Source organism: Helianthus annuus, chromosome 1, assembly GCF_002127325.2.
Source record: "Helianthus annuus cultivar XRQ/B chromosome 1, HanXRQr2.0-SUNRISE, whole genome shotgun sequence".
In the NCBI taxonomy this organism is placed as follows: Eukaryota; Viridiplantae; Streptophyta; class Magnoliopsida; order Asterales; family Asteraceae; genus Helianthus; species Helianthus annuus.
The window spans coordinates 77,772,259-77,796,996 of record NC_035433.2 but is presented as its reverse complement, the minus strand read 5'-3'; the positions used below and the strand labels follow the sequence as shown (position 1 = coordinate 77,796,996).

General features: G+C 33.2%; 3 protein-coding genes and 1 long non-coding RNA gene across 6 annotated transcripts; 3 read left to right on the top strand and 1 right to left on the bottom strand.

Annotated features, from left to right (window-relative positions):
- The first annotated feature begins 310 nt into the window (after nucleotides 1-310).
- Nucleotides 311-3,415, top strand: LOC110869655 (SUMO-conjugating enzyme UBC9). 2 transcript variants are annotated; one of them, XM_022118900.2, is made up of 5 exons: nucleotides 311-529; nucleotides 705-833; nucleotides 1,785-1,912; nucleotides 2,198-2,302; nucleotides 3,025-3,415. In XM_022118900.2, the coding sequence occupies exons 2-5, from the start codon at nucleotides 764-766 to the stop codon at nucleotides 3,166-3,168; spliced, it is 447 nt and encodes a 148-aa protein (XP_021974592.1). In that variant the 5' UTR covers nucleotides 311-529; nucleotides 705-763; the 3' UTR covers nucleotides 3,169-3,415. The 2 variants fall into 2 exon arrangements, with proteins under 2 accessions (XP_021974592.1, XP_021974588.1); XM_022118896.2 differs by having other exon boundaries at nucleotides 320-529; nucleotides 694-833.
- Nucleotides 3,416-13,027: 9,612 nt separating this feature from the next.
- Nucleotides 13,028-15,892, bottom strand: LOC110869650. The gene is made up of 3 exons (XR_002553065.2): nucleotides 15,642-15,892; nucleotides 13,869-13,935; nucleotides 13,028-13,291 (listed from the first exon to the last, which is right to left on the bottom strand). It is a non-coding gene; the product is annotated as an uncharacterized LOC110869650 (long non-coding RNA).
- Nucleotides 15,893-17,767: 1,875 nt separating this feature from the next.
- LOC110914259 lies at nucleotides 17,768-19,274 on the top strand. Its single transcript, XM_022159083.1, has 3 exons — nucleotides 17,768-17,861; nucleotides 17,933-18,990; nucleotides 19,047-19,274. The coding sequence occupies exons 1-3, from the start codon at nucleotides 17,768-17,770 to the stop codon at nucleotides 19,272-19,274; spliced, it is 1,380 nt and encodes a 459-aa protein (XP_022014775.1).
- Nucleotides 17,902-20,287, top strand: LOC118482061. Of its 2 annotated transcripts, none has more exons than XM_035977515.1 (4): nucleotides 17,902-19,452; nucleotides 19,538-19,742; nucleotides 19,832-20,013; nucleotides 20,139-20,287. In XM_035977515.1, the coding sequence occupies exons 1-4, from the start codon at nucleotides 19,323-19,325 to the stop codon at nucleotides 20,165-20,167; spliced, it is 546 nt and encodes a 181-aa protein (XP_035833408.1). In that variant the 5' UTR covers nucleotides 17,902-19,322; the 3' UTR covers nucleotides 20,168-20,287. The 2 variants fall into 2 exon arrangements, with proteins under 2 accessions (XP_035833408.1, XP_035833407.1); XM_035977514.1 differs by having other exon boundaries at nucleotides 17,908-19,452; nucleotides 20,135-20,287.
- Nucleotides 20,288-24,738: the final 4,451 nt, after the last annotated feature.

The window sequence follows — 24,738 nt, the reverse complement described above, 5'->3', positions numbered from 1 at the left end:
AAAGGGGATGGACCAAGGGGGTGGAGAATGGGGCCCCACACTATTTATAAAAACAATTAAAAAAATAAACTTATTTGATTTGAGAGAGAGAGAGGAGAGAGAAAGAGACACGTTGCATACGACCTTAGGGCGACGGAGAAGACGAGACAAGACATAGAGGGGCGGTGTGAGGGTCCGGCGTCGAGGCTCGCCGAGACAGAGCCGGCCCCTATACCCTTCAATCTGAATAGCCACCATATTTCACTTCATGCCAAGGACACGGCATTTGTTTCACTAAAGAGTACACATGTTACAAGCATAATCTTGATTTTGTGATTTAAAAGTGTTAATCACATTGGTAAAAAAAAGGTGGCGATACCCTGCGTTTCTTCCACGCCAACTGCGGGGCCCACCACCCCCAATCTCCCACACAAATAAATCAAAACCCTAAAATCATTTAATTTTCCCCTCTTCCATACGATTGGCTCTCTTTATTATCCAAATTCAACACCTTACTTTTGCTTCGCTTTCACATCTCATCATCTTTCAGGTACAATTCATCTCCATTCATCTTCAATTTCCGATTCAATTGTGTCTATTTGAGACCAAATCACTACAGATCTTTCGTTTATTGTTGCTGATCGGTTGTTAGACCTGTAATCGTTGAATAATTGCTTGAATTACGCCGTTGACTTACTTGTTTCGTCAAATTAGGGTTTGTGTAGGCGATTTGTTGGTTCGGTGCTGTGTTGTCAAGATCTAGGGCTTGTAGGTTGTTCTGGTGATGGCGTCGAAGCGTATTTTGAAGGAGCTGAAGGATTTGCAGAAGGATCCTCCTACGTCATGCAGCGCTGGTATATTTAGTTGTAACTTTTGTATATGTTGTTATTATACATGTTGTGAGGTGTTTAATTTGTTGTAACATGTTAAGATCTGTTTTGTATATGTATTTAGTGCAGTTTTACTAGTTTAGTATGTGTAAGTAGTTATAAGTGCTTTGTTACAACATGTTAAAATCTGTTTTATATTATGTATATGTTGTTTCATTCGTGTTGCGAAGTGCAATTATGCTTTGTTTGATTTGCTACAACATGTTAGAGTATGTTTTATATCTGTACATAGTGTAATTTCAACTAGTTGACGCCAAGGTTTAAAAGAACGGAAACGAGTTTAGAGGCGTTTTCCCTTCGCCTCACGAGGCGTAAGCCCCGAGGCGTTAGGCCGAGGCGGTATTAATAAATAATTAAATAATTATATATATTATAAAAATAATAATACTAACTAATTTCATCATCAGATTCATCAAATTCATCAAAAACACACTTAAAAAAGACATGAAATGCTTGAAATTGACACAAAAAGTCAAAAACATCAAAAAAAGCTATCAAAATGCCCTGAGGCGCGCCTCAGCCCCTCTGAGGCACATATACATTAAAAACACCATGAGACGCGCCTCAGACTCGGTTTTTGGCCGTTTCGCCCCGAGGCGCGCCTTGAGGCGCACGCCTCAAACGTTTTTGAAAACCATGGTTGACGCGTGTAATTAGTTAAAAGCACTTTGTAATTGCCTGTTTGAATAAAGTAGTTAGGGTTACAATTCTTATGTGTGATCTGTACGCGTAGGTGAACTTGTGGTTTTCGTTTGAGCGTTTGGATTGTTGTAGAACTATTGGGTATTATTTTTTTATAGTCTATTGGTTATTCTTTTATAATCATTGTCATTTGTACATGGAGTTATTTGTTTCCAGGATATTTTCATTGTTGATGTGACGAGCTGATACGTTGTTGTGTATCGTACTTTGTAGGTCCTGTTGCTGAAGACATGTTCCATTGGCAAGCAACCATCATGGGGCCCTCTGATAGCCCATATTCCGGAGGCGTGTTTCTTGTTTCCATTCATTTTCCTCCTGACTATCCTTTCAAGCCTCCCAAGGTAGTTATAATGCGTGATTTATGTTCTGTTTCTTGGTATGTTTATTATTTTGGATGTTAACCATACAAATTCGAATTGACTGGTTTTTCTAAAAGAAGTTATCAAGGAGAAACTACTGATCGTTGTGTTGTGAGTTACGGCTCTTCTTAATCTAGCATGAACAACACAATGCATCGTGACTTGTCCCACTTTCAAAGCTTGACTTTTAAATAGGTTCTGAATTAAAATAATAATGTTTTTTAAGGTAGGCAAAATAATTATGAATAAGCTATGTTTGATATTCAGGTAGCTTTTAGGACTAAAGTCTTCCACCCGAACATCAACAGCAACGGTAGCATTTGCTTAGATATCCTGAAGGAGCAATGGAGCCCAGCTTTAACAATTTCCAAGGTTTGATATTTTCTACAAAACAGTTATTTTAATGAAATTATAAGATGAAATGTCAGGACTTCCAAATCGCATATGCATGTCTATACGGAATCCAAAAGCCATAAGTTTAGAACTTTTGGAAGGATGGTGATCTATACATGTTTATGGATGTAAATTTTAGAGACAATTTCATATATACCCCTATAACCTTGCAAAATATCATATATATCATGCAAAATTATAAATATCATATATACCCTTGCAAAGTAGTTGAAATATCATATATATCCAATTCATTAAAAACAATTTAATAGATGACGATTTTACCCTTATTTTTCTAAAACTTTGAACTTTCATATATGACCATTAACTTCAAATATTGTATTTACTCATTTCTAGCATAACTTATTTAGCTTAAATAAAATATATGGAGTATACTATTATTTATCGGTAAAAATAAAAAAATAAAATATGTAAAAATAAATTTAAGCTAAAAATGTCTTATATAAAAAATGAAGTTAAAAGATGAACATATATGAAAACTTGAAGTTAAAAAAATAAGGGCAAAATGATCATTTATTAGATTGTTTTTAATAAATTGGGTATATTTGATATTTTAACGACTTTGTAAGGGCATATATGATATTTTTAGTTTTGGTTGGGTATATATGAAATTTTTAGAGTTTGTAAGGGTATATATGAAATTGATTCTAAATTTTAATAAGTGATGATGTGATTTGCAGGTGTTGCTTTCCATCTGCTCCCTGTTAACTGACCCAAACCCTGATGATCCATTGGTGCCCGAAATCGCTCACATGTACAAGACCGACAAGTCCAAATACGAAGCCACTGCTCGTAGCTGGACACAGAAATATGCCATGGGATGATTACCGAAACTCATCCAGGGCATGTTTCAACGATTGCGGGTGGTGTTTAATGTGCATGCTGTGGGTGATGGAATTATAACAATAAAAGTATTAGTAAGAAGTTTGTTTTTATTATTCTTCATGTGTTTGTTAAGAAGCTTGGCAAGACGTTCTGTCTTAATTTGTGTATATTTGAATCGGAAAGAAAATGGGTAATCGTACTGTAATGGTCAGTTTACTTATGAATGGGTTGATTTGTTTGGTCGTCTTTTTATCCGTAACACCTACAATTAAAAAAAGTTTTGTTAAACTTAAAATACATACAGGTACGAAATGGGTCAAATGATGCTTACAGGTCAACCCGAATCAACCTGATCTAGCCTGTCTATAAAAGGGCATGTTTTAATATGAACAGGCTAGACTAATGCAACCTGATGGTTCAACCGATCCAACCCAGAACCGGTTGTTTGTTGCAGTTTAATCGATTATCAAAGGTTGGATCGAGAACATGACCATAGGTTCAACCACCAACAGTTGGTTTCATCAGTTCTCAGTATGGTCGGGTTGGGTAAGTGATCAAACGGGTTTGAATCTGAGTTACTTTGATTGTTCTTGTCGAAGTGAGTCAAGATGCATACTGTTACAAAAGCCTTGATCAGTGGGCTTGATCATCATGATTACAATCCTAGGCATTGTTCGGTTCATGAAATTCAATCAATTTAATTGATGAAGTTTCTGTTCCATCGGCGGTGAAGTGGTGCAGCGGCGATGGTACAGAAGTTCGTTCCAACTTTGCATACCATGTTCTAGATCAATATCCATCGACAAAATTGAATCTCTTTTGATAGTGTATACCTTTCAACAAAATTAGAAATGTAAGCAAACTATTTGCAAAATCAGAGACAACTCAACCTCTTTAGAGATATAAAATAAATTACAAAATCGAGTCTTTTTTCATAATCTTTTTATAACACTCGACCTCAGGACATGCTTCGGCGGTTGGGCACCTAGTTGCACAACAAAAATATGCTCTCAAACAAGGTCAGTTAAGTTCTGCTGACGCGTAATCTATTGACTACCATAGAGTACTCCTTTACTCCATTGAGTAGTTATGTTTAGGCTCTATGTGACCCTAATTACTTAGCTGCAAGACTTAATTTATGATGACGGTGTTAATCGGCAACTTAAACATAGTTTATTGATCCAATGATTAGCTTAGAGCATAGTCCATGTGCTTACACACCAACAATTCGATTCTTAACTAAACAAGTATCAGACACGATTTATGGCGTACGATAAGCCATATGTCGAATAAACACAAGAATCAAATATCAATCACACAAATACATACACATTACATGCATATAGTCATAACTCGTGCAAATGTTTAAATACTAATATCATGCAACTAAGTTCTATTACCACTTGTTAGCTCGGCGTTTGATACAGGAATTCATTTATGTACATAGACAACATATTTTGATTCACTAACTCAGGGCACGGTTTATATAAAAAATCCTATCTGTTTCCTAACTAAGTTAACTACGAATAACATGCACTCCCCTTTAACAACCAATTTATGGGATAAAACATTAAAGCCCCCTTTTCATCAATACCCCCCCCCCCTCCCACGCGCGCGCGCGCGCGCGATCCCCTCACACCCATACATCTCGTTATTGCTCGCGATTGCAACCACAAACCCCAAATAAAGCCCCCATGATAGCGAGCGCCTAGGGTATGGTCATGGGGACACTATTGTCTAAAATTGGCTGATGTGATATGGGGGTGGCGCCCCATACCGTGTAGCCTAACAATGAAAGATAAAATAAATTAAGAATCAACGGTCTCTTGTTTCTCTCGTTAATTTAAGCGATCGAGGCCCACACATCACGGGCTGATTTAGTAACTATCGAAGACTTGCAGCCCATACTTCATTTGACTCAACTACTTAAGTCCAATAATCACTCATCTTCAGCCCACTTATTTTTTAGCCTGACTTATTTATATTGTGAATTATAAATGTGAGGCTAAAATAAAATTAATTACTCAAAATAATTAACTCCATCATCTTTCTTGAGCTCCAATAAAGATTAACTTTAGCAATCCAATTTTAACTCTTTTTCCATTGCTATATCATCAACTTTAAAGGGGATCATCAATATATTATTACAATGTTTTTTTGGATAAGTTCATTCATCTTGGTCATTTTCATAGCCTAAACAATTATGAACAAATAGATATATTACACTATAAAGTAATATCAAGACATTTAGCAAATAAACAATACACAATAGAGTGCATATAACATGTACTAATCATGTGCGTGCCAATGTCTATATGTGATGCTTTTCCAGACACAAAGGTGTTGTTTGTTTTTTCTGCGGCAAAAGGTCTGCAGTCTGCGGACCACATCTGCAGGCATCTGCAGGAGAAAAGGTGGATCAAATGTCTGCAGTCTGTAAGGAGAAGAGAGTTTGTTTTTTTTCTACAAAAACCTTTCTCTTTTCTTCTCTTCTCACACACAAACACACACAGACTATTCATCTCTCTCTGCCTTCATCTACCACCACCACCACAACCACCGCCACCACCTCATCTACCACCGTCCACCTGCCACCACCACAACCAACAACCACCGTCAAGCACCACCGCCCCCTGTCTCCTGCCGCGAAGCCAAGCATCACCGCAAACCAACCACCACCGCACCACCTCCGCCATCACACCACCGCCATCACACCACCGCCATCAAAACCCACCACCGCCGTCGTCTCCTGCCGCTCCCTCTCTCTCTCTCTACGGTCTCTCTCTCTCTCACCGATCTCTCTATCTTCTCTCTCTCTCTCTTCCTCTCTTCTTTCTCTCTCTCTCTATGGTGGTGGTGGTGATGTATCAGGTGGCAGTGGTGGTGGTGGTTCTATTTTCTGGGTTTTGTTTGCAGATGAAGATGATGGTGACGGAGTTATTTGGGGGGTTTTGGGGGTTTTGTCGGAGGTGGAGGTGGTGTCGGAGGTGGAGGTGGAGGTGGTGTCGGAGGTGGAGGTGGTGGCAGAGGAGGTGGTGTCGGCCGGAGGGAGAAGAGGAGAAGAGGTTTGAAGACTTGGGGACATGTCTGCTTGGTGAAGAGGTGGGGAAGAGGTAAAATGTGAGAAGCTCTTCCGGAAAACAAACGAGCTGCAGACCTCAAACGCTGCATGCATCTGTGCGACAAAGACATAAGTGGCCAGAAATGCTTCTGGCCAAAAAAAACCACCACCAAAGTGTCGTTACATGTGTATTTTAAGAAGAAAATATACGTGTCCATTAAATAAAAGGTGAGTTCAACACATATCATATTCACACAATTTATTCATGTGTTGAACCTTACAGCTTGGATGTAACATTACAATTAAATAACTTAGATGCACAATTAGAATTAGTTTAGACTCCCCGTCAAGGGGCGTAGCTTTCAAGGGGTCCGGGGGGGCGGGGGGTGGGGAGGGCGCCCGATCCCCCTGATTTTTTCGCTCAGTAGTGTTATGTATGTACGTTTTGTATAGAATTTTTTTGGTATATACGTTTTCGACCCCCCGATTTTATAAAAAAAAATACTTATATAGAATTTTTAGGTTCGGTGACCTCCGACCCCCGGTGGAAATTTTCAAGTTTCGCCACTGCGCCCCGTTACATTCAACAATGCATCGTAATTTAAAAGAAAAACGATATTATATACTCAAAATAAAGATAGTAAAGTTCGTCATATATGGTATATTTAAAATATCATATAAAACTTTTGAGTTAAAAAAGTTGGTTACAAATCAATAACGGAAGCTAATTTCTATTCACACATCTGACATCCCCCTTTTCCCTTATTATATTATACTTTTTTTTTTGTAATATAAAACAATAAATGTGTGATATTAATGACGTAAAAATGATGTGATTGAGCATGAAGTTGGTGAAATGCTAATTCGACTGCAACCTTCGGCGAGGTTTCCTAGTTGGTTATTAACCGTTGAATCATCATAGTGTCGATTCTGAAGCTCAACACCATTTTTTTGAACACCATTTTTTTGGGTGTTGTTAAATATACCCAAAAGTCAACTTTTGAGAAGAGAGAAGATGGTAGGAGAGAGAAAATGGCTCTCATTAATTACCCAAATCATTAATTAACTTTTATATTATTTTTTAAGTAAACATAAAGTATTTTTTATACAATCAAACTTTTATGTTTTAAGATGGTTAATATATAAAGCTATGGTGCTTCGTATCAGCAAAAACAATTCTAAATAATATTTATAAAGCTACGGTGCTTTGAAAAAAATAAGATAAATGTCTTTGTTGATTATAAAACGTATATGAACGGTGGTGGCAGGAGAAAGCTGGGGTGGAGGTGGGTGGTGGTGGCGTTGGAAGTCGGTGACGGCGGCGACGGTAGTCACGACGGCAGCTATAATAATAATAATAATAATAATAATAATAATAATAATAATAATAATAATAATAATAATAATAATAATAATAATAATAATAACACTGTGTAAAATTAAGTTTTTTATATGTAAAACTAGGTTAGAACCCGTGTATTACACTGGTTGAATAAATATTATTTTATATACTAAGTAATAAAATAGTTACATCTTTTAAAAACTCGTGGATTGCACGATTTGAATAAACACATGTCTTACACGAGTAATGTAATCCGTTAATACATTTAGTCATCAAGATTGGTTTTCTAACAAAATGAATTTTGAGGTAGTATTTACTTATTGTAACATCTCACTTTATTTTTTATTAGGTTAGAGAGTTGTGTATTAACGTCCCGCTTGCGGTATGCGCATATAAAGTATATGTGTGGCCATCGGGGGGCAAAAGTGAAAGTGCACTAATTTTAACGTTATGGGTCGAATAAATGTAATTTTGTATAGTAAATAATAAAAAAGTATATATTTAAAAAACTACGCGTATTACACGGGTTTAATAAATCTAATTTTATATACCAATAATAAAAAAAGTCATTTCTTTCATAAGACATGACCCGTAGTGGTTAAGAAAAATAATGCCCCCACCATGGGGCATTATCCGACACGTGTCATCCCAGTCAGCATGTGGCATTATTGCAAAAGTGGTGTAGTGGGAATAATGTCTAATAATGCCCCTTCCAATCATTAAATGAAAAAAAAAAAAAAACCAAACAATTGCTCATTGGGTAGTCAAACCTTGGACCACATGCAAAATCCATTTGATCACTTCAGCATTATATTTATAACGCTTGCATGCAATTTTTCCAAAAATGTCTTATAACGCCTAGTGTAGTGGGGGGGATGGGCGTTTTTTTCAACTTTTTTATAATACCGCCCCACTACGGGTGGTCTTATATAGTATAGAAGATTCATGGTTCCTTTTTCCTTATTTTTATGTTATTCCTAATGAACCGATTATGTATATATGTGAATGTATGTATATCTAGGTATCTACTTTCAAACAACAATTATTAAACATTTCGTCATTATTTTATTTACTAATAAATCCATCTATATGTTGGTGAATAATAGCTCTACACACGTAAATACATTATAATAAATCTTGATTATTTATTTATTAATATTGATATTAATACTAATAATAGTATAACAAAATATAAAAAAATAACAAAATATTATAAAATAAAATAACATAAAAAAACATAATCATTACTTTTGACTATATAATAAAACATAATTATTACTTTTTACTTTATAATAAAATTATACAATAAAGTAGTTAATCATTACAAAATCATTATTAACTTTGACTTTTGGTATATTAATCCTTGTGATGGGTATATTTATCACACCCCATTTTTTTTTCATGTTGACCATCAAAATATCTGCACGTTAGCTTGGCTAGTGGACACGTAAGCAACTTGCACGCCATTAAATATGTTTTCTTTTCTTTTTTTAGTTTTAGTTAAAAACGGTGAATTTGATGTTTAGTTATTTTATTAAGTTAATTGCCATTTTAGTCCCAGGTTTAGGTTTGTTTAAATTTGTCATTTTAGTCCAAATATTTTTTTGCCTCTGGGTCCCTGACTTTTTCCTTTTGTTGCTATTTTGATCACATACCCTAACTTCATCCAAAAACCTCATTTTTAACCAGGGGTATTTTGTGTATTTTCATTTTAAATCTTTTCAATTACCATTTTGATCAAATTCTAAAAAATAAAAAAAAATTAAAAAATCAAAATAATTCTAAAAAATCCAAAAAATAAAAAAATTCTAAAAAATGAAAAAAATCATAAAAATCAAAAAAATCTAAAAATAAAAAAGTTCTAAAAAAAAAATTCTTAAAAAATTCTAAAAAATCAAAAAAATCTAAAAAAAAAAATCTAAAAACACAAACAAACATATTTTAAAGTTTCAAAATAAAAAAATGACGATATATTCCTCGTCCAGACGAATATATTTTCAAGTTTTATCTATTTTGTTGAGTGAATGAGTGGTCATGATTAGATAAAACCACTAAAACCAAAGACAATACAAATCAAAGTCCATCAAAATGCTGATTGAAAATAAAACTTTATAACTACTATGTTTCACCATCTTACCACTTCTCCAAAGTGAGTGAGTCTAATAATTATATTATGTTACATAATTTACTTTAGTGATAATTCACTTTATCATAAAGATGACACTTCCTCACTTAATCAAAATATGAAGAAAAAAGTAGCCATTATATAATAGATATATTGATAGAAAATTACTAAAACAGACATTCACTCAACAAAATAGATAAAACTTGAAAATATATTCGTCTGGACGAGGAACATATCGTCATTTTTTTAATTTGAAACTTTAAAATATGTTTGTTTGATTTTTTGGAATTATTTTTATTTTTAGATTTTTTTTTATATTTTAGATTTTTTAGATTTTTTTATTTTTTAGATTTTTTTTTTATTTTTTAGATTTTTTTTTATTTTTTAGAATTTTTCTGATTTTTTAGAATTCTTTTGATTTTTTTAGAAATTTTTGGGTTTTTTAGAATTTTTTTATTTTTAGAAATTTTTTGATTTTTTAGAATTTTTTGATTTTTTTTTATTTTTTAGATTTTTTTTTATTTTTTAGGATTTTTATGATTTTTTTATATTTTAGAATTGGATCAAAATGACAATTGAAAAGATTTAAAATGAAAATCCCCAAAATACCCCTGGTTAAAAATGAGCTTTTTGGATGGAGTTAGCGTATGTGATCAAAATAGCAACAAAAGGGAAAAGTCAGGGACCTAGGGGCGAAAAAAAACTATTTGGACTAAAATGGCAAATTTTGACAAACCTCAGGGACTAAAATGGCAATTAACTCTTTTTTATCTAACGGTGAATGAACTATTAGGTTCTAGGTTCGATTCCAACAAGTGGTTTTTTTTTATAAATTTATTGGGTTTACTCCTGAATTGGTGTATAGGCATTATTGCCTAGTGGAGATGGATATGATCGGGTGGTTCAGCTGGTGGCACGATGATACTCTAATGTTCCGTAAGTGATCCAAATTTGTCGTTAAAAAAACGGTGAATGTTAGGTTACTTCTACTTTTGAATTACACTTATGGTTACAGAAGTTATTATGTGTTTTTAGGTTGGTTGACTAGAGAGTTGTGAGTGCTCGGAAAGTGCTCAGGCATAATAAATTATAAAGAAATCAATTTTCATATATTTACTAATGTTTATAACAAAGTACCTAAATACCAATATAAATACAAAATACATGTTCCTATACTAAAGGATTTTGAAAGTTGATATTCATTCATTAATATTATAGACATAGAAATTATATTTTATTTTTAAGTCCATTTCGTTCAAAGTTAACCAACTAAATCCAATTATGGCCGAGGTTGTCCGTCTTTGATCGATTCCGAGTAATTAAGACGGAGTTGAAGAAATTTGTCTCAACGAAACTCGAAACACTTTAATATACGAAACTTGAAATCAAAATCAGCAAGTTGCTAAAACCCTAAATCAAAATCAATATACGAAACTTGAAATCAAAATCAAGGTTATACCCAACACCACACGTCTTTGTTGGATCTCTCTTCCACAATTCACGATTAACACACCGTTTTCTATTTTTACATAATAACTTTTAATTTGACTCAAACCTCGTGTTAATCGAAAAAATTGTGTGAATTGCGCTTTTTCAACGTTAATACCCAAAAAACATCAAGTGTCAAAATTTCCCGAGCATTAGTATTACAAATTGAATAAACACTTGCTCAGAGATATTGTGTTTGGCAGATGAAATGGGGTGGGATAAGGAAATAAGGATTTTCATATTGTGAAAAAAAAGGATTTGAGATGTATAATGACCAAAGTGCCATCACGTGCATGATAATGGAAGAGGATCAACGATGTGAATGACATTCGTATCGAAACTTTAATGAATATACTAAGTATAAAGTTAAGGGAATATATGCTTGATTATCAACATACCACAAAGAGTAAAAGACTAAAGAGTGTGATCTAATTCTAATCTATGTTTTTAAAAGATGAGAAACAAAAGTGTTAGGCAATTAGTTATTAGTCCTACATCTTTGGCAACTTTGGTATATATGCTTATATGCTTCATCATCATAAATTATTATTCTTGAAATTGATGTATATATTTTATTTAAAAGATTAATCAAGACTATACTAAGCTAAAAGGTATGATATATATTAGTTTATTTTCTAAATCTTTTTGTATACTTTACATGTACTAATATAACAAGAAAGCATGAATAACACAAAATGATAGAACATGAAATATATGGGTTTGGAACTTTGAAATCCCCTTCTTGTACCCACTTGTTCTCGAATAATTTAAAGATAGGAGTACAGAATAAAGTTTACAGAAATTTAAAACCAATAAGAATTAGGGCTTACAAATTTGAAGTTTTTTCTTCGTATTTTTATCTTTTATCTTTTATGTTCTTCAAGATCATGGACATAAGAGGGTCGGAATGAGCAAAGGGAATGCCCTCCAGAGAATAAAATTGCAGTCATTGCTTGGTGGGGGAGGTGTTTTTACAACGCCCTCCCCGCGCAACTATTTCCCTAATTCACTTTCCACCCTCCCACACATACTTGGCTCGCTTGGGGATTAGTCACTGCACCACTTTCCGCTTCTTCTTCGTTTTAGTCTGAAATGGACCTCTTCCCCGGTAGAACATTTTGAAAATACGAAGTTGGAATTTGAAATGTGTTTTTTGAATTTCTTTTGATCATGTGATGGTTACAAAAATTGTAGGTTGAATTACTTCTTATTTATAAAATATACGAAATTATCTTTTACGTATAAAGTAAACTTTTATCATTTTTTTTTTGATTCATTAGTTTCATTTCTGTTCCCGGCTCGGTTTTCGAGTCGGTGTGGTGTGTATGAAAGTTAAGTTTCAAAAAAAAAAAAATTAGTTTCATTTCATTTAGAAGTTTATATATAAAAAGCATGAATGCCTACCTAAACTTTGCACAAAAAAATGTAAAAATGGTGTGGACTCAATTGTAATAACTATGGACCGTCAAATTCATAGTAAATTGCTTATTTTACTTTTAACTTTAGTTACCATTAATAATTTCTTATACGTGATAAGGGAGTGTTTGGCCTAGCTTTTTTAACAAAGCTTATAACTTTTTTTTTTTTTACAAAAAACTTTTTAAGCTTATGCTTATTAGCTTATATAATCTAATTTTGAAGAAGCTTGTTTGAAGATAGTTTTTTAGCTTATTTGAAGAATTTTTTTGTGTAAGGGCAAATGATATAAAATAAGTTATAAGCTAATCTAAACACTTAAAAAGAGCTTATTAAATGATAAAATGTCACACCCGCTCGTAGCGGAAGCGCGAGGTGTGATCTGATCGGTTCTCATTGCATAACAATATAAGTGAACATTCTAAATGAATAAAAACAAGCTCCAATGCCATTGTCATAATTGTTTCAAAAGAATGCAACATAAGTTGAATGTATTGTTTACAAACCATCAAATGAAAATAAGTTGTCATCGTTTTATACATCAAAATGTAAGTCTTAAAATGTCAAGACTTTGACCACTATATCACCGCAAAGAGGCGGTATATAACAGGCAAACCCTTCAATAGTTGGCATGGAGTATTGATACTTGTTTTCCTTGAACTGAAATCGTTGCATTGGTCCACTAATTCCCTGAAATACATGTAAGTTTGAAAACATCAACAAAAAGTTGAGCGAGTTCATGCAGTTTAGTTGTATGAGATGTATCTGTAAAATGTGAGTTGTATAAACTGTATCCATAAAATGTGAGTTGTATAAAATGTATCTGTATCAAAACAGTATGTAAGATGTATTTGTCTCAATTGTAATGGTATCCAAACTGGATATAAGATGTATCTGTAAGTAATGATGGAGTATGTAAAGCGTCAATGAAATCGTTGATCATTAATGTTTTGCAAGGACATTAATATGTGTGACGAAAAAGGAAGCAATCCAACCCTAGACGATTTTTATGTCGACTCCTATCGACTGGGACACAAACGCACTCTTCTGTATGGGTCCACGACCAAGAGTGGGACTCGCCAAAACCCATTAGATCTAACCACTTGTACCTAGGTCAAACTGGATTAATGGTGCTTAGATGTATAACCCTAATTCGCACATGATCTAAGGTGTTTCATTCCCTAACTTTAACATACGTTGAACATGTATTTTCCCCGATAGTTGTAAAGTTGTAAAACATTTAAATGAATAGGGGACATGAACTCACAGTATCGCGTCCTGTGAATAGATGTAAATAAGATCTCACGTGCGGTCGTCCTGAATAGCGTTGCGACCTACAAATGTTCTTATTTTTGTTAGAAACTTCGGTCTTTGTAAAGAACTTGAGTACAAGTCTTGTGTCTTCAATATGTGCAAGACTTGTATGTCTTTACTGTTCGTTAACTGTGTATTCGATGAATGAATTGTTCAAATGTTATATATATATTTTTCACCAAATATATATATATAAATGTTATCTTGTATCTTGTGAGTTGTATAGTCGGATCTAGTCCGCTGAATTTCGTGTCTTATATGTATCAATTGTATAGTTGCGTTTCCAATAATGGTAACGTTGGGCCAAGCCCATGTTTTTAAGTTATTGGGCTTAAATAGAGCTGAGCCATAAATAGTGTTGGGCCTCAAATAGTGTTGGGCCTCAAATAGTGTTGGGCCTCAAATAGTGTTGGGCCTTGGCCCATATGTTTGGTGTTTAGGCTTAGCCCATGAATTTATGTTAAGCCCATTATGAAAAATAAGCCCATTTGTAAAACAATAGCCCATTAAGTGTAAGTAAGCCCATTTGTAATAGAAAATAGTCCATTAAATAAAATAGCCCATTTGTTATAATTTAGCCCACTTGTAAGTGTAAGCCTTTCATTTTTTTTAAACCTTTTTTATAAAAATTTTCTAAGTATAATTGTTAGTAAATAAAAACATACTAGTTTTTATAAGTTTATAAACATCCGAAATTTGTTATCGATAGCATACTTATATTTCGTGTCGAAAAATCGTCCAAACGTCGTAGTAACTCCTCGGAATGGCGATATGTTCAAAGATTCGCCCGTCGTCCGAATTGTCCATAAGTTGTATCCGATGTCCAAATGATCCGTAAATTGTATTCAAGTGTGTATATATGTATTCTTGTAAGTCTTTACTTGTAAATGTGTCTTGTATTTATTTGTATCATTGTTATCAAATCCCTAACTTTTGTACATAACTAATACAAATAATAAACACATAGTACATAACTTGTTAAGATCACATATATATATTTTCCCAAAAATATATATTTATATCTATTTTTGTTTTTAGAAAGACCACTTTCTAATCTTGTAAAGACTTTGTTAAAAATGATAATTTTTCTAGCATATGCTTTCTAAGAAAAATTGGCCATAGTTCCTTTGATATTTGAACTTTGCCATGTTTATTAACATATCATTTTCTATATCTTTCAAATAATCATCAATTTACTCAACATCTTAACTAAACATATGAGACTTTTATAACATAATTTTTAAGATGATGTCCAAATCATGTAGGGTTTTAACCATGATCATTTCATATGTTAACTAGTTCAAAACCAAGTTTAATTCTAGTTTTAACAACTTTTATAAAAAGTCTCTAGTTGTATGTTACTTTTTTACAATCTTGTGAAAGTATTGTTTTTAAATAAAAACCTTTAATACTTTCACAAGATCAAAGGTTATGATCATTACTTTCAACCTTTATGTTAAACACCCTTTAACATAAACATGTATAATTGTTAGATTATATTTTACAACATCTTCTAACAATTTATTTGTATCATAAACATCATAACAAGATCAAATATGCATATTACTAGTCTTAGATCACAATATAAACAAACATAAATATATCATGATTATTATCTTTGCTTCTTTGTATTTTTCATGTTTATTACATATGATTACTTGGTTATTATTAGCAATAATAACAATCATAAACATAATATATGTAAATAAAAAATATAGAAGCTTACTTCTAGCACTAGGCTAGGGATGATCTTAGAAGATTATTAAGAACTAATAAGATGATGATCTTGATGATTTAAGGTTCTTGAATGGATGAAAACCCTTCCCTTTGCTTACAAAAGCTTTAGATCACCTTAAGTTCCAAAGAAATCTATCTTGATCATGAAGGAGGTGATAAAAATAAATGGGTTTTTTTTTAAGGTGTTCTTGGTGAAAAGATGAAGATTGAAAGAGTTCTTATGTGTGGGAAAAATAAGGTGAAAAGTGATGATAATGTGGTTAGTAAATAATAAGACTAAGTGTTATAATCATTCACCAAATTGATCCACTTGCACATAAATAAAATATCTAGATATTTAGGAAAGTATTAAGGCCATGTGGGACCCCTTATTTGCGGCACATATGGGGGGTAAAGTGTAACATTTTTTATAAAAATGTCTTAAACATGTAGATATTTTGGTAATTAGGCTAAGTATGGTGATTAAGGTAATCTTTCACCATTAGAGGGTAATTAGTGATTCGAAACATAAATTAACATTAACTAGTTCACTAAACTAGTAGAAATCATGTTTTGATACTTTGAATGCTTTTTGTTTCGTCGTTGGCTAGTTTACGGCACTTTTGTGGCGTACCGACGGAAGTTTGCCGTAAGTTGACATTCCGCATTAAAAAGATGTATGAAGTTATTTTGAATCCCAAAATAAGCTTAACTAGTTCACTAAAGCTTTCATTTGGTTGTTTTTGATGTTGGTAATGTCGTTTATTAGCTTGTCGGTGCAGAAACGGACAAGTTGTGGGGGTTGCAACGCAGTGTCGAGAGCTTATGTTTCGAATACTCCATTAATATCCTCATATTGTTTCCATATGTTTGTCATCATTTGTCATATTTTCGGAGTCCCGGAAATGCTAAATTATTATTTTGGACAAGTTAAAATTGTCTTATTTTTAGTGAAACGGACGATTTAGCGATTAGGGCGTTGTACCGGAAAGTCTTATATCTTTGTAAGATATGTTTTCGTATTAGTGTTCTCTTATATAAACGGACTCAGTTATGTCATCCGTGTGTCGTTTTTCCTTGTTTCGTTCTGTTTTCACGGTTTTGCTGGCATGAATAGTGTAACCGTGAATAGTGCGCGCAATACTTTTTACCAACACTTTTAGGAAATTGTTTAATTGGTTTCGCAATACAACGAAAAACCAATATATGTTATATCATTGTTTTCTTGTCCTAACATTGTCGTCTAATTTATGACACCGTTACGTAATTAAATTACGCTAATTGCATGAGATTATATACTAAGAATAGTGATTAGACTGTACGGAATTTCCGGTTATTTGCCATTTGTCACATAAAAAATGATAAAAAATAAACTATAAGCTACTTTAAAATATAAGCATAACAAAAAAAAAAAAAAAAAAAAAGCTAGGCCAAACACCCCCTAAATTTAATTCTTTGTTAAGAAGTTAGCACACATATATAAACACAACGTTCATTTCAAAACCTAAAATATATTGATAACCACCTAATTCAGTTGTATATGAAATTGTGATTGTGATACATTAGATAGTTAAGTAAATCTTTTATTTTTTCTCTTGTGCTAGTTTAATATCTTTCGTACACTATATAACTTTAGAGTTAAATGTCATTTTAGTCACTGTGATTTGTGCTATTTTGTCAGTTTAGTCCAAAACATGGTTTTCGTAACCGGATCGGACCGGTCGGTTCAACCGGTCCAACCGGGATTCGCCACCTCATCCGATCCGGTTTGGCTGTTTTTAGAACTTGTTAAAATATCGTCCGGTTCGATTCGATCCCCGGTTCGCGGTTCAACCGGTTTGGGCGGTTCGACCTGTAAGTTCCCTTTTATTTGTTTTTTTTACCTTATTTACCTCAAATAAACAAAACCCTACTCCTTGTATGAAAATTATTTGCTGAATTTAACTATATGAAATTTATTTCCTGAATTCATTGATGTAGTGTAGTTCCTGATTTAGTTGAACAATCAGTGACCCTGTTTTAGTTGAACAATCTTTATTTGCTGAATTTGTAATTGTAATAAGTAATAACAGTCAATGATGTTCACCTTGAATGATCAATCTTTATTTGCTGAATTTGTGTAAGTTTTTGTAGAACATGGCTTCCTCGGATTATCCATCGGATCCGGATGAAACGGAACCTACTATTCATACAAATGTTCTTATGAAGCAAGATAAAGCTTGGAAATATGGTACTGAGGGTCGAGATGAATCAGGGAAAAAATTATAGTTTGTATCTTTTGTGAAAAAAATATTCGTGGAGGGGGCATCAATAGGTTGAAGCAACACCAAGGTGGAGTAAAAGGGAATATTGCAGCATGTAAAAAGGTTCCCGTTGATGTTAAATTTCTTATGAAGAATATTTATGAAGAAAGTCAGCAAAAGAACAAAAGTGATGAAGTGATTACAGTTAGCCAACAATCCACTCAGTCAAAGAGGAAAGCTTCTTCTACATCAAAAAACCAGTCATCCTATTTTCCCCGAGGTATACATGATGTTTCACAACCTTCAATTGTATCAGCGTGGCAAAGTAAAGAGAGGTTACATGATACAGACCTAGCCGTTGCCATGTGGTTTTATCATTCTTGCATACCAATGAATGCTGTAAATTCACCTCTTTTCCCTATCGCAATGAGCAAAATCGCGTCTATGGGACATGGATATAAGGGACCCTCGTATCATGCATTGCGTGTAAGCCTATTGAAGGATGCTAAAAATTCAGTTTCATTGATAATTAAAGGTCAAAGAAGGGAATCCGGTTGCACTATTATGAGCGATGGATGGCGAGATGCTAGACAAAGACCTCTTATTAACTTCTTAGTTTACTGTCCAAAAGGGGTTTCATTCATCAAATCGGTTGATGCATCGGATATTGAGACGAATGCTGATAATTTATGCAATTTGTTTGCGGAGATAGTTGAACATGTTGGGTATAGGAATGTTGTTCACCTTGTTACTGATAATGCTGCCAACTACAAGGCTGCAGGAAGAATGTTAGTGGAGAAATATCCTTTGCTTTGTTGGTCTCCGTGTGCAGCGCATTGTATTAATCTGAGTTTGAAGGATATTTCTGAGATAAAAGAAGTTGATGAAGTGGTTCAACTTGCATCTAGGGTGACGGTTTACATTTATAATCATAAGTGGCCTCTGAATTGGTTGAGGAAAAGACCAGGTTGGACAGAGATCATTCGTCCAGGCGCCACTCGATTCGGTACCACATTCATTGCTTTGAGAAGCTTATATGACCACAGGCTTGATTTGGAAGCTATGGTCACATCTAGTGAATTTAAGAAATTCTTGAAATTGGCAAAAGCTAAGGATGTCAGGTCAACTATCTTAAATCAAACTTTTTGGAATAATTGTTTCCTATCGTGAAGGTGATGAGTCCCATTTTGAAGCTTTTACGCATTTGTGACCCTGATGAACAACCTTCATTAGGTTATGTGTATGAAGGAATGCAGCGGGCAAGAAAAGGTGTTGAAGACTTGTTTCGTAGGAAAAAAACTAATTATGAAACGTATACTAATATTATTGATGATCGATGGGATAGGATGTTGCGCAGGAGTCTTCATGCTGCTTCTTATTGGTTAAATCCAATATTTTAGTATGATCCAGAATCTTCTTCGGAGACGCAGGCGGCGCTTTCAAGTGTGATGGATAAGATTGAACAGAAAATGAATTTTGATCCCGTGAAGCTTTCAACACAATTACGTGAATTTCGTGATCGACAAGGAGAATTTAGTCGACCACTTGCTTTAGCTTCCGTGAAGAGTGATCCTCCTGGTAACCTAAATTTTATTTCTAGTCGTACTTATGATTTTACTTTTATCAATTTACGAAGTATAATATTATTGTAATTTATTTTTAGATGAGTGGTGGAGATTATTTGGTGGAGATGTCCCGGAGTTGCAATCATTTGCAATTAGAATTTTAAGTCAAACTACATCTTCGTCCGGATGTGAAAGAAATTGGAGCGTCTTTGAAAGAATCCACACCAAAAGGAGGAACCGATTGGAGTATCAAAGGCTTAACGACCTTGTATATGTTCATTACAACTTGCTTCTACAAAATAGGTATGATCTAATTGCATCTTTGTTAGTTATATTTTGTGTATGATATTTTATCTATAAAAACACTAAGTCCATCAAATTATATTCATTAGGGCCAATCAGAAAAACAAGTCATACTACCCGGTTGATTATGAGAGCATTGATAAAACTGGTTTTTGGGTGATGGATGAAGAGCCGGGAGGCGAGCTTGATTATGATGAATTGGAAAATATGATAGATGAAGAGCCTCCACATAACTTTGAACCGTCTACATCTCAAAATAATGAATTTGAAGGTTAGTAACTTAGTATTCTTTATCATACAAATACAATGATATTTGATAACTATTGTAGAGTTTTTAATATTTACATTTTAAATTGTATGTGTATATGATGATGACTTGACGCTACCTGAAGATAGGAATGGAGATGGGAATACTGTTGAAGTAACTCCTCTTAATGCTTGAAGTCTGTGAACTTTTTTTTATGTTTTGCATAAACCGGATTATGTTTGATTAAACTTGTTTTTTGTTGTTTTGAATTTGGATGATGCTTTTTAAATGATATTAATGTGTTTGTCTTTGTTGAATATTAGTGGGATGTTTTCCATTGAATTTGGAAATTCTACGACTATTGGAAAATTTTTGTTGTATTTAACACACACACACATATATATATATATAATATTTATTACGTCATCCGGTTCGTAAATCCGGTCCGACCGGTCGAACCGGTCCGACCAATGAACCAGTAAGGCGTCCGGTTCGATGTCTGATCCGGTTCTGAAAACATTGGTCTAAAGGTTTCATTTTTCACCTGTGGGTCCAAAATAGTTTCATCGTTGCCACTTTAGTCCACTGGGTTAACTTCATCAATTTTTTCTGTTAACGATAAGGGCAATTCGGTCATTTTATTTGTAATTTTGTTAACTAGAAGAGGAATTCGACCATATAAAATGACCGAATTGCCCTTCTCGTTAATAGAAAAAACGGATGAAGTTAACCCAGTGGACTAAAATGACAACTGCGAAACCTTTTTGGACCCATAGGTGAAAAATAAAACATTTGAACTAAACTGATAAAATGACTCAAACCACATGGACTAAAATGACATTTAACTCATAACTTAATTATAAAGGTTTCGTTGTTTTCAGAATATTGTTTGTTCCTAAACGATGTGTGCGTATTTAATTTTCTTTTTACTACATTTTCTGTAAATGATATTTACAATCCAAAATGTCTTTTAAAATGTTGATAAGTCAAATAAGTGGCCATTACTATCGTTTTCCAAGTCTTTGTTTAACGTCAAATCCAATATTGTCCACTTGCTTAAATTTGAAACATTATGAGACATTATTTTATCCATATCTTTTATAATGTATTATGACGTGTGGCTATATACGTAGCTAGAATGTTGGAGTTAATATGTAAACTTGTGATAATTTAAAGAATATTGTGTCTTGTAGCATATTTTTTAATGTAACTAGGTTTATCATCCTAGCCGCGTTGCGGCGAACTTCTTTTGTTATTTAGTTTGTGTTTACATGTGTTTTAAAATCACTACGAGTGCGTTGCACGCGGAACCACTAACAAAAATAAAAAGAAAATGTAAAAAACAGTAAAAATAATCGAAAGAAAATCAACCAAAAAAGTTGTACGTTAATGATGTTGTTCGTATGAAACCCGTGGTCAGAGATGAGCAAATAATACTGGTTACCGGTACCGAATTTCCCAAACCGAAGGATCCTAAGTACCAATTCGGTACCGACTTTTGGCGTTCCTAGTACCGGTTCGCTACCGATTTTTACCTTCATATACCGGTACCGTAACCGGTATTTTCGGTATCGGTTGCTACCGAGCTCATCCCTACCCCTGAAACTAAAAAAAAAAATCATTAGAAGTTGAAGAAAATCAAGAGAAAAAAGTTGTACGATACCATTGTTTTTGTACGGCACCCATAATCAGGGATGAGCAAATGGTACCGTGTAGCAGTACCAAATTTCCCGAACTAAAAGATTTTCAAACTCAATTCGGTAACGACTTTTGGCGTTTTCTGTATCAGGCTGGTGCCGATTTGTACCTTCATGTACCGATAATGAACCGGACCATACCTGTATTTTCGATACCAATATTGGTTAACACCAAACTTATCCAACTAAAATAATAATTAGTATTATTGGTTAATACATTATTATTATTATTATATAATATACTTACTGTTCATTTGCTTTCTAATTTTAATATATAGTAAAGTAATAATAATAATAATAATAATAATAATAATAATAGTAATAATAATAGTAATTTTAATATATAGTAATAATAATAATTTTAATATATAGTAATTTTAATATATAGTAATAATAATAATAGTAATAATAATTAATAAATGTGGTAATTTACAAGTAACATAAATAACTAACAATGAAATAAAAGACCTGAGTATTAATCTATCTTCTAAATTATATTACTTGAAATCAGTGATATTTAGAATTGTGATAATGTAAAATACATACATTGTATTTTTCATTTTGAATATTTTCATAATTACATATTTTCCAATTATAAAAAATACAACTTTGCAGTATTCGATAATCTTAGATATTTGTATATTATATTCAAAGTAGTATATCTTAAACTCGAACTCTACTCCTTATTCCGGCCTCTACTTAATATTATAAACTATTATTATACAAAGTAATATTCATTAAGTTGTATGCAAAATAACATAAAAAGCTAGCAAAGCCCACTCACAAGTCACATGTATTACGTATATACCTCCAAAACCATCACAAACAAACACCTTAAATAATTTCCATCCTTGCATCATTAGAATTCTATAAGCCCAAAATGGGCTATAATTTAATAACTTTGATAGAGGTTGCAAGTGGTGATTGGGAGGATGATTAGGGCGAAAACTGTGAGTTTAAGATTATGTATAGTGATTTAATTAAAAAGTTAAAAAGTGACTGACATATAGGAAGTGGAACTCTTACTAACTAAACCAATTAAAGTGTTTAATGGTGTTTGGCGCCCACTTTCCTCCACATGTTCAATCTCTCTTTGACGCTCGTTAAGAGGGCAACACCCTAAGCTTTGGCTCTCGTTAAAAGGTGGTGCGGCGCGGCGTATGATGCCCCATGGGGGTGATGTGACAGTGGTCTAGGCTATTTAGCGCTCACCACACATAGTGTGATAGCGAAAATGAAGACAATAATGTCAGATGTCAAGGAAAGGCTCAAATAGTTTTTCAAAGATATTTGACATGCTCTATGTAGTTGCGTTATGTGTAGGGTTGTGTGTTTATTTGTATTCTAATTACAATATCTATTAAAGCAATTATTCAAAGAAAATAACCTGTTACCAAAGATATTTTCCCACCTTTCATGGATTTTGTTTTTAGTTTAATTTTCTGCTCCTTATAAAAACAGTTAAATACTTTAGTATTAAAAGAATAAATAATATATTTCAAAGAAACCGAGAAATTCAATTATCCAATCTCTAAAAGTAAGCAGAGTCGTATCATATCGTATGGTCTGAGTTTCTGATTGTTTGTTTCCGTGATTCAGATTCCGCATCCTTCCAACACGCTTTTGTACTGCTTCTTAGCTTTTTGTTCTTCCCAAAAAATATATATAAGGGTGAACGGGTGGGTTTAGGCAAACCCATCGACAACCCACATGCCGAGAGGCATGTCCACCGCCACCCCCTTGTGCCGATCGGCAATGATGATGAAGATGTGATTTCGGCGAGCAGTTGTCGCATGCGGCTAAGAGAAGGAGAGGGAGAAGTGCTGGGGCCCATACCCAAATCAACCAATCACAGGTTTTTTAGGGATGTGATAAATACACACAACATATGGATTAGTATACCAAATTAGTCAAAATTAATAATGATTAAGTACTTTAATACATTATTTTATTCTAAAATCAAAAGCAATACTTATGTTATTTATATTATTTTATTTTATAATACTTTTGTTACTATTTTGTATTTTGTTATACTATTATTAGTATTAATATCAATATTAATAAATAAATAATCGATACACTTTCTTATAAACACGAAAGTGAAAAAGTTCATCATAAATAAATAAAAAGTCTCTAATAAAAAAGTAAACGTGCAGACATTAAAACAGTAAACGTGTCACTTCGTTCAAAAATCTTCTAAAAATCTTTAAATAACATGTGATTTAAATAAGAGTAAATTACAATTTCGGCCCCTGTGGTTATATCACTTTTACCCTTTTAGTCCAAAAAGAATTTTCTAACATTTGAGCCTCAACGTCTTTTTTCCAACCCTTTTGGTTAGAAAAAAAGACGTCGGGGGCTCAGATGAAAGGAAATACACAAATTACCGTATATAAATTTGACTGATTATTAAAATAATTTTTTAACTTTTTTTTCCAAAGTAGATTTAACAAAAAGAATATTTTAATATTCAAAAAATAATTTTTTAACTTTATGTTTTATATTTTATATAGAGTAAACTGCTATTTTGGTCCCTGTGGTTTGGTCAGTTTTGGCACTTTAGTCCAAATCTCAAACCTTTTACATTTGGGGTGGGTAGTTGGGCAGGTGAGTAAAATGACAAAATAGACAGGTTGCAACAGTAAAAAAAGGGGGGTTTTTGAATTTTAGACTAAAATGGCAATAAAAATGAAACCACGGGGACCCAGATTAAAAAAGTTTAAGATTTGGACTAAAATGGCAAAAGTGCCCAAACCACAGGGACCAAAATGGCAGTTTACTCTTTTATATAATTCAAATCAATTCTTTTAAAAAAAATACGTCTTTAAAGTTGTCTTTCAATTTTTATAAAACTTGCAGCAAAAAAATTTAATAATAGAGGCTAATGATTGAGTAGTAAATAGTTAGGTAATAATTAATGATTACTATTACATTTTTCTGTCTCCTACCCCTCTTTAAAAGTTGACTTTTAGGTGTATTTAACACAGCCTTTTTTTAAATGTTTTGTCTAATCTCATTTTAGGCATGCGCCCCTTATGCTTTCTGGGCAATA

What these genes read in the sequence shown, in the direction of transcription:
- LOC118482061 (XM_035977514.1), top strand. Translation starts at nt 19,323, where the DNA reads ATGGATAAGATTGAACAGAAAATGAATTTTGATCCCGTGAAGCTTTCA. An exon ending in CGTGAAGAGTGATCCTCCTG is followed by an intron (nt 19,453 to 19,537) that starts GTAACCTAAATT and finishes ATTTATTTTTAG; the next exon opens with ATGAGTGGTGGAGATTATTT. An exon ending in TCAAAATAATGAATTTGAAG is followed by an intron (nt 20,014 to 20,134) that starts GTTAGTAACTTA and finishes CGCTACCTGAAG; the next exon opens with ATAGGAATGGAGATGGGAAT.
- LOC110869655 (XM_022118900.2), top strand. Translation starts at nt 764, where the DNA reads ATGGCGTCGAAGCGTATTTTGAAGGAGCTGAAGGATTTGCAGAAGGAT. An exon ending in TCCTACGTCATGCAGCGCTG is followed by an intron (nt 834 to 1,784) that starts GTATATTTAGTT and finishes CGTACTTTGTAG; the next exon opens with GTCCTGTTGCTGAAGACATG. An exon ending in CAGCTTTAACAATTTCCAAG is followed by an intron (nt 2,303 to 3,024) that starts GTTTGATATTTT and finishes TGTGATTTGCAG; the next exon opens with GTGTTGCTTTCCATCTGCTC.
- LOC110914259 (XM_022159083.1), top strand. Translation starts at nt 17,768, where the DNA reads ATGGCTTCCTCGGATTATCCATCGGATCCGGATGAAACGGAACCTACT. An exon ending in AGATAAAGCTTGGAAATATG is followed by an intron (nt 17,862 to 17,932) that starts GTACTGAGGGTC and finishes ATATTCGTGGAG; the next exon opens with GGGGCATCAATAGGTTGAAG. An exon ending in AATTGGCAAAAGCTAAGGAT is followed by an intron (nt 18,991 to 19,046) that starts GTCAGGTCAACT and finishes CCTATCGTGAAG; the next exon opens with GTGATGAGTCCCATTTTGAA.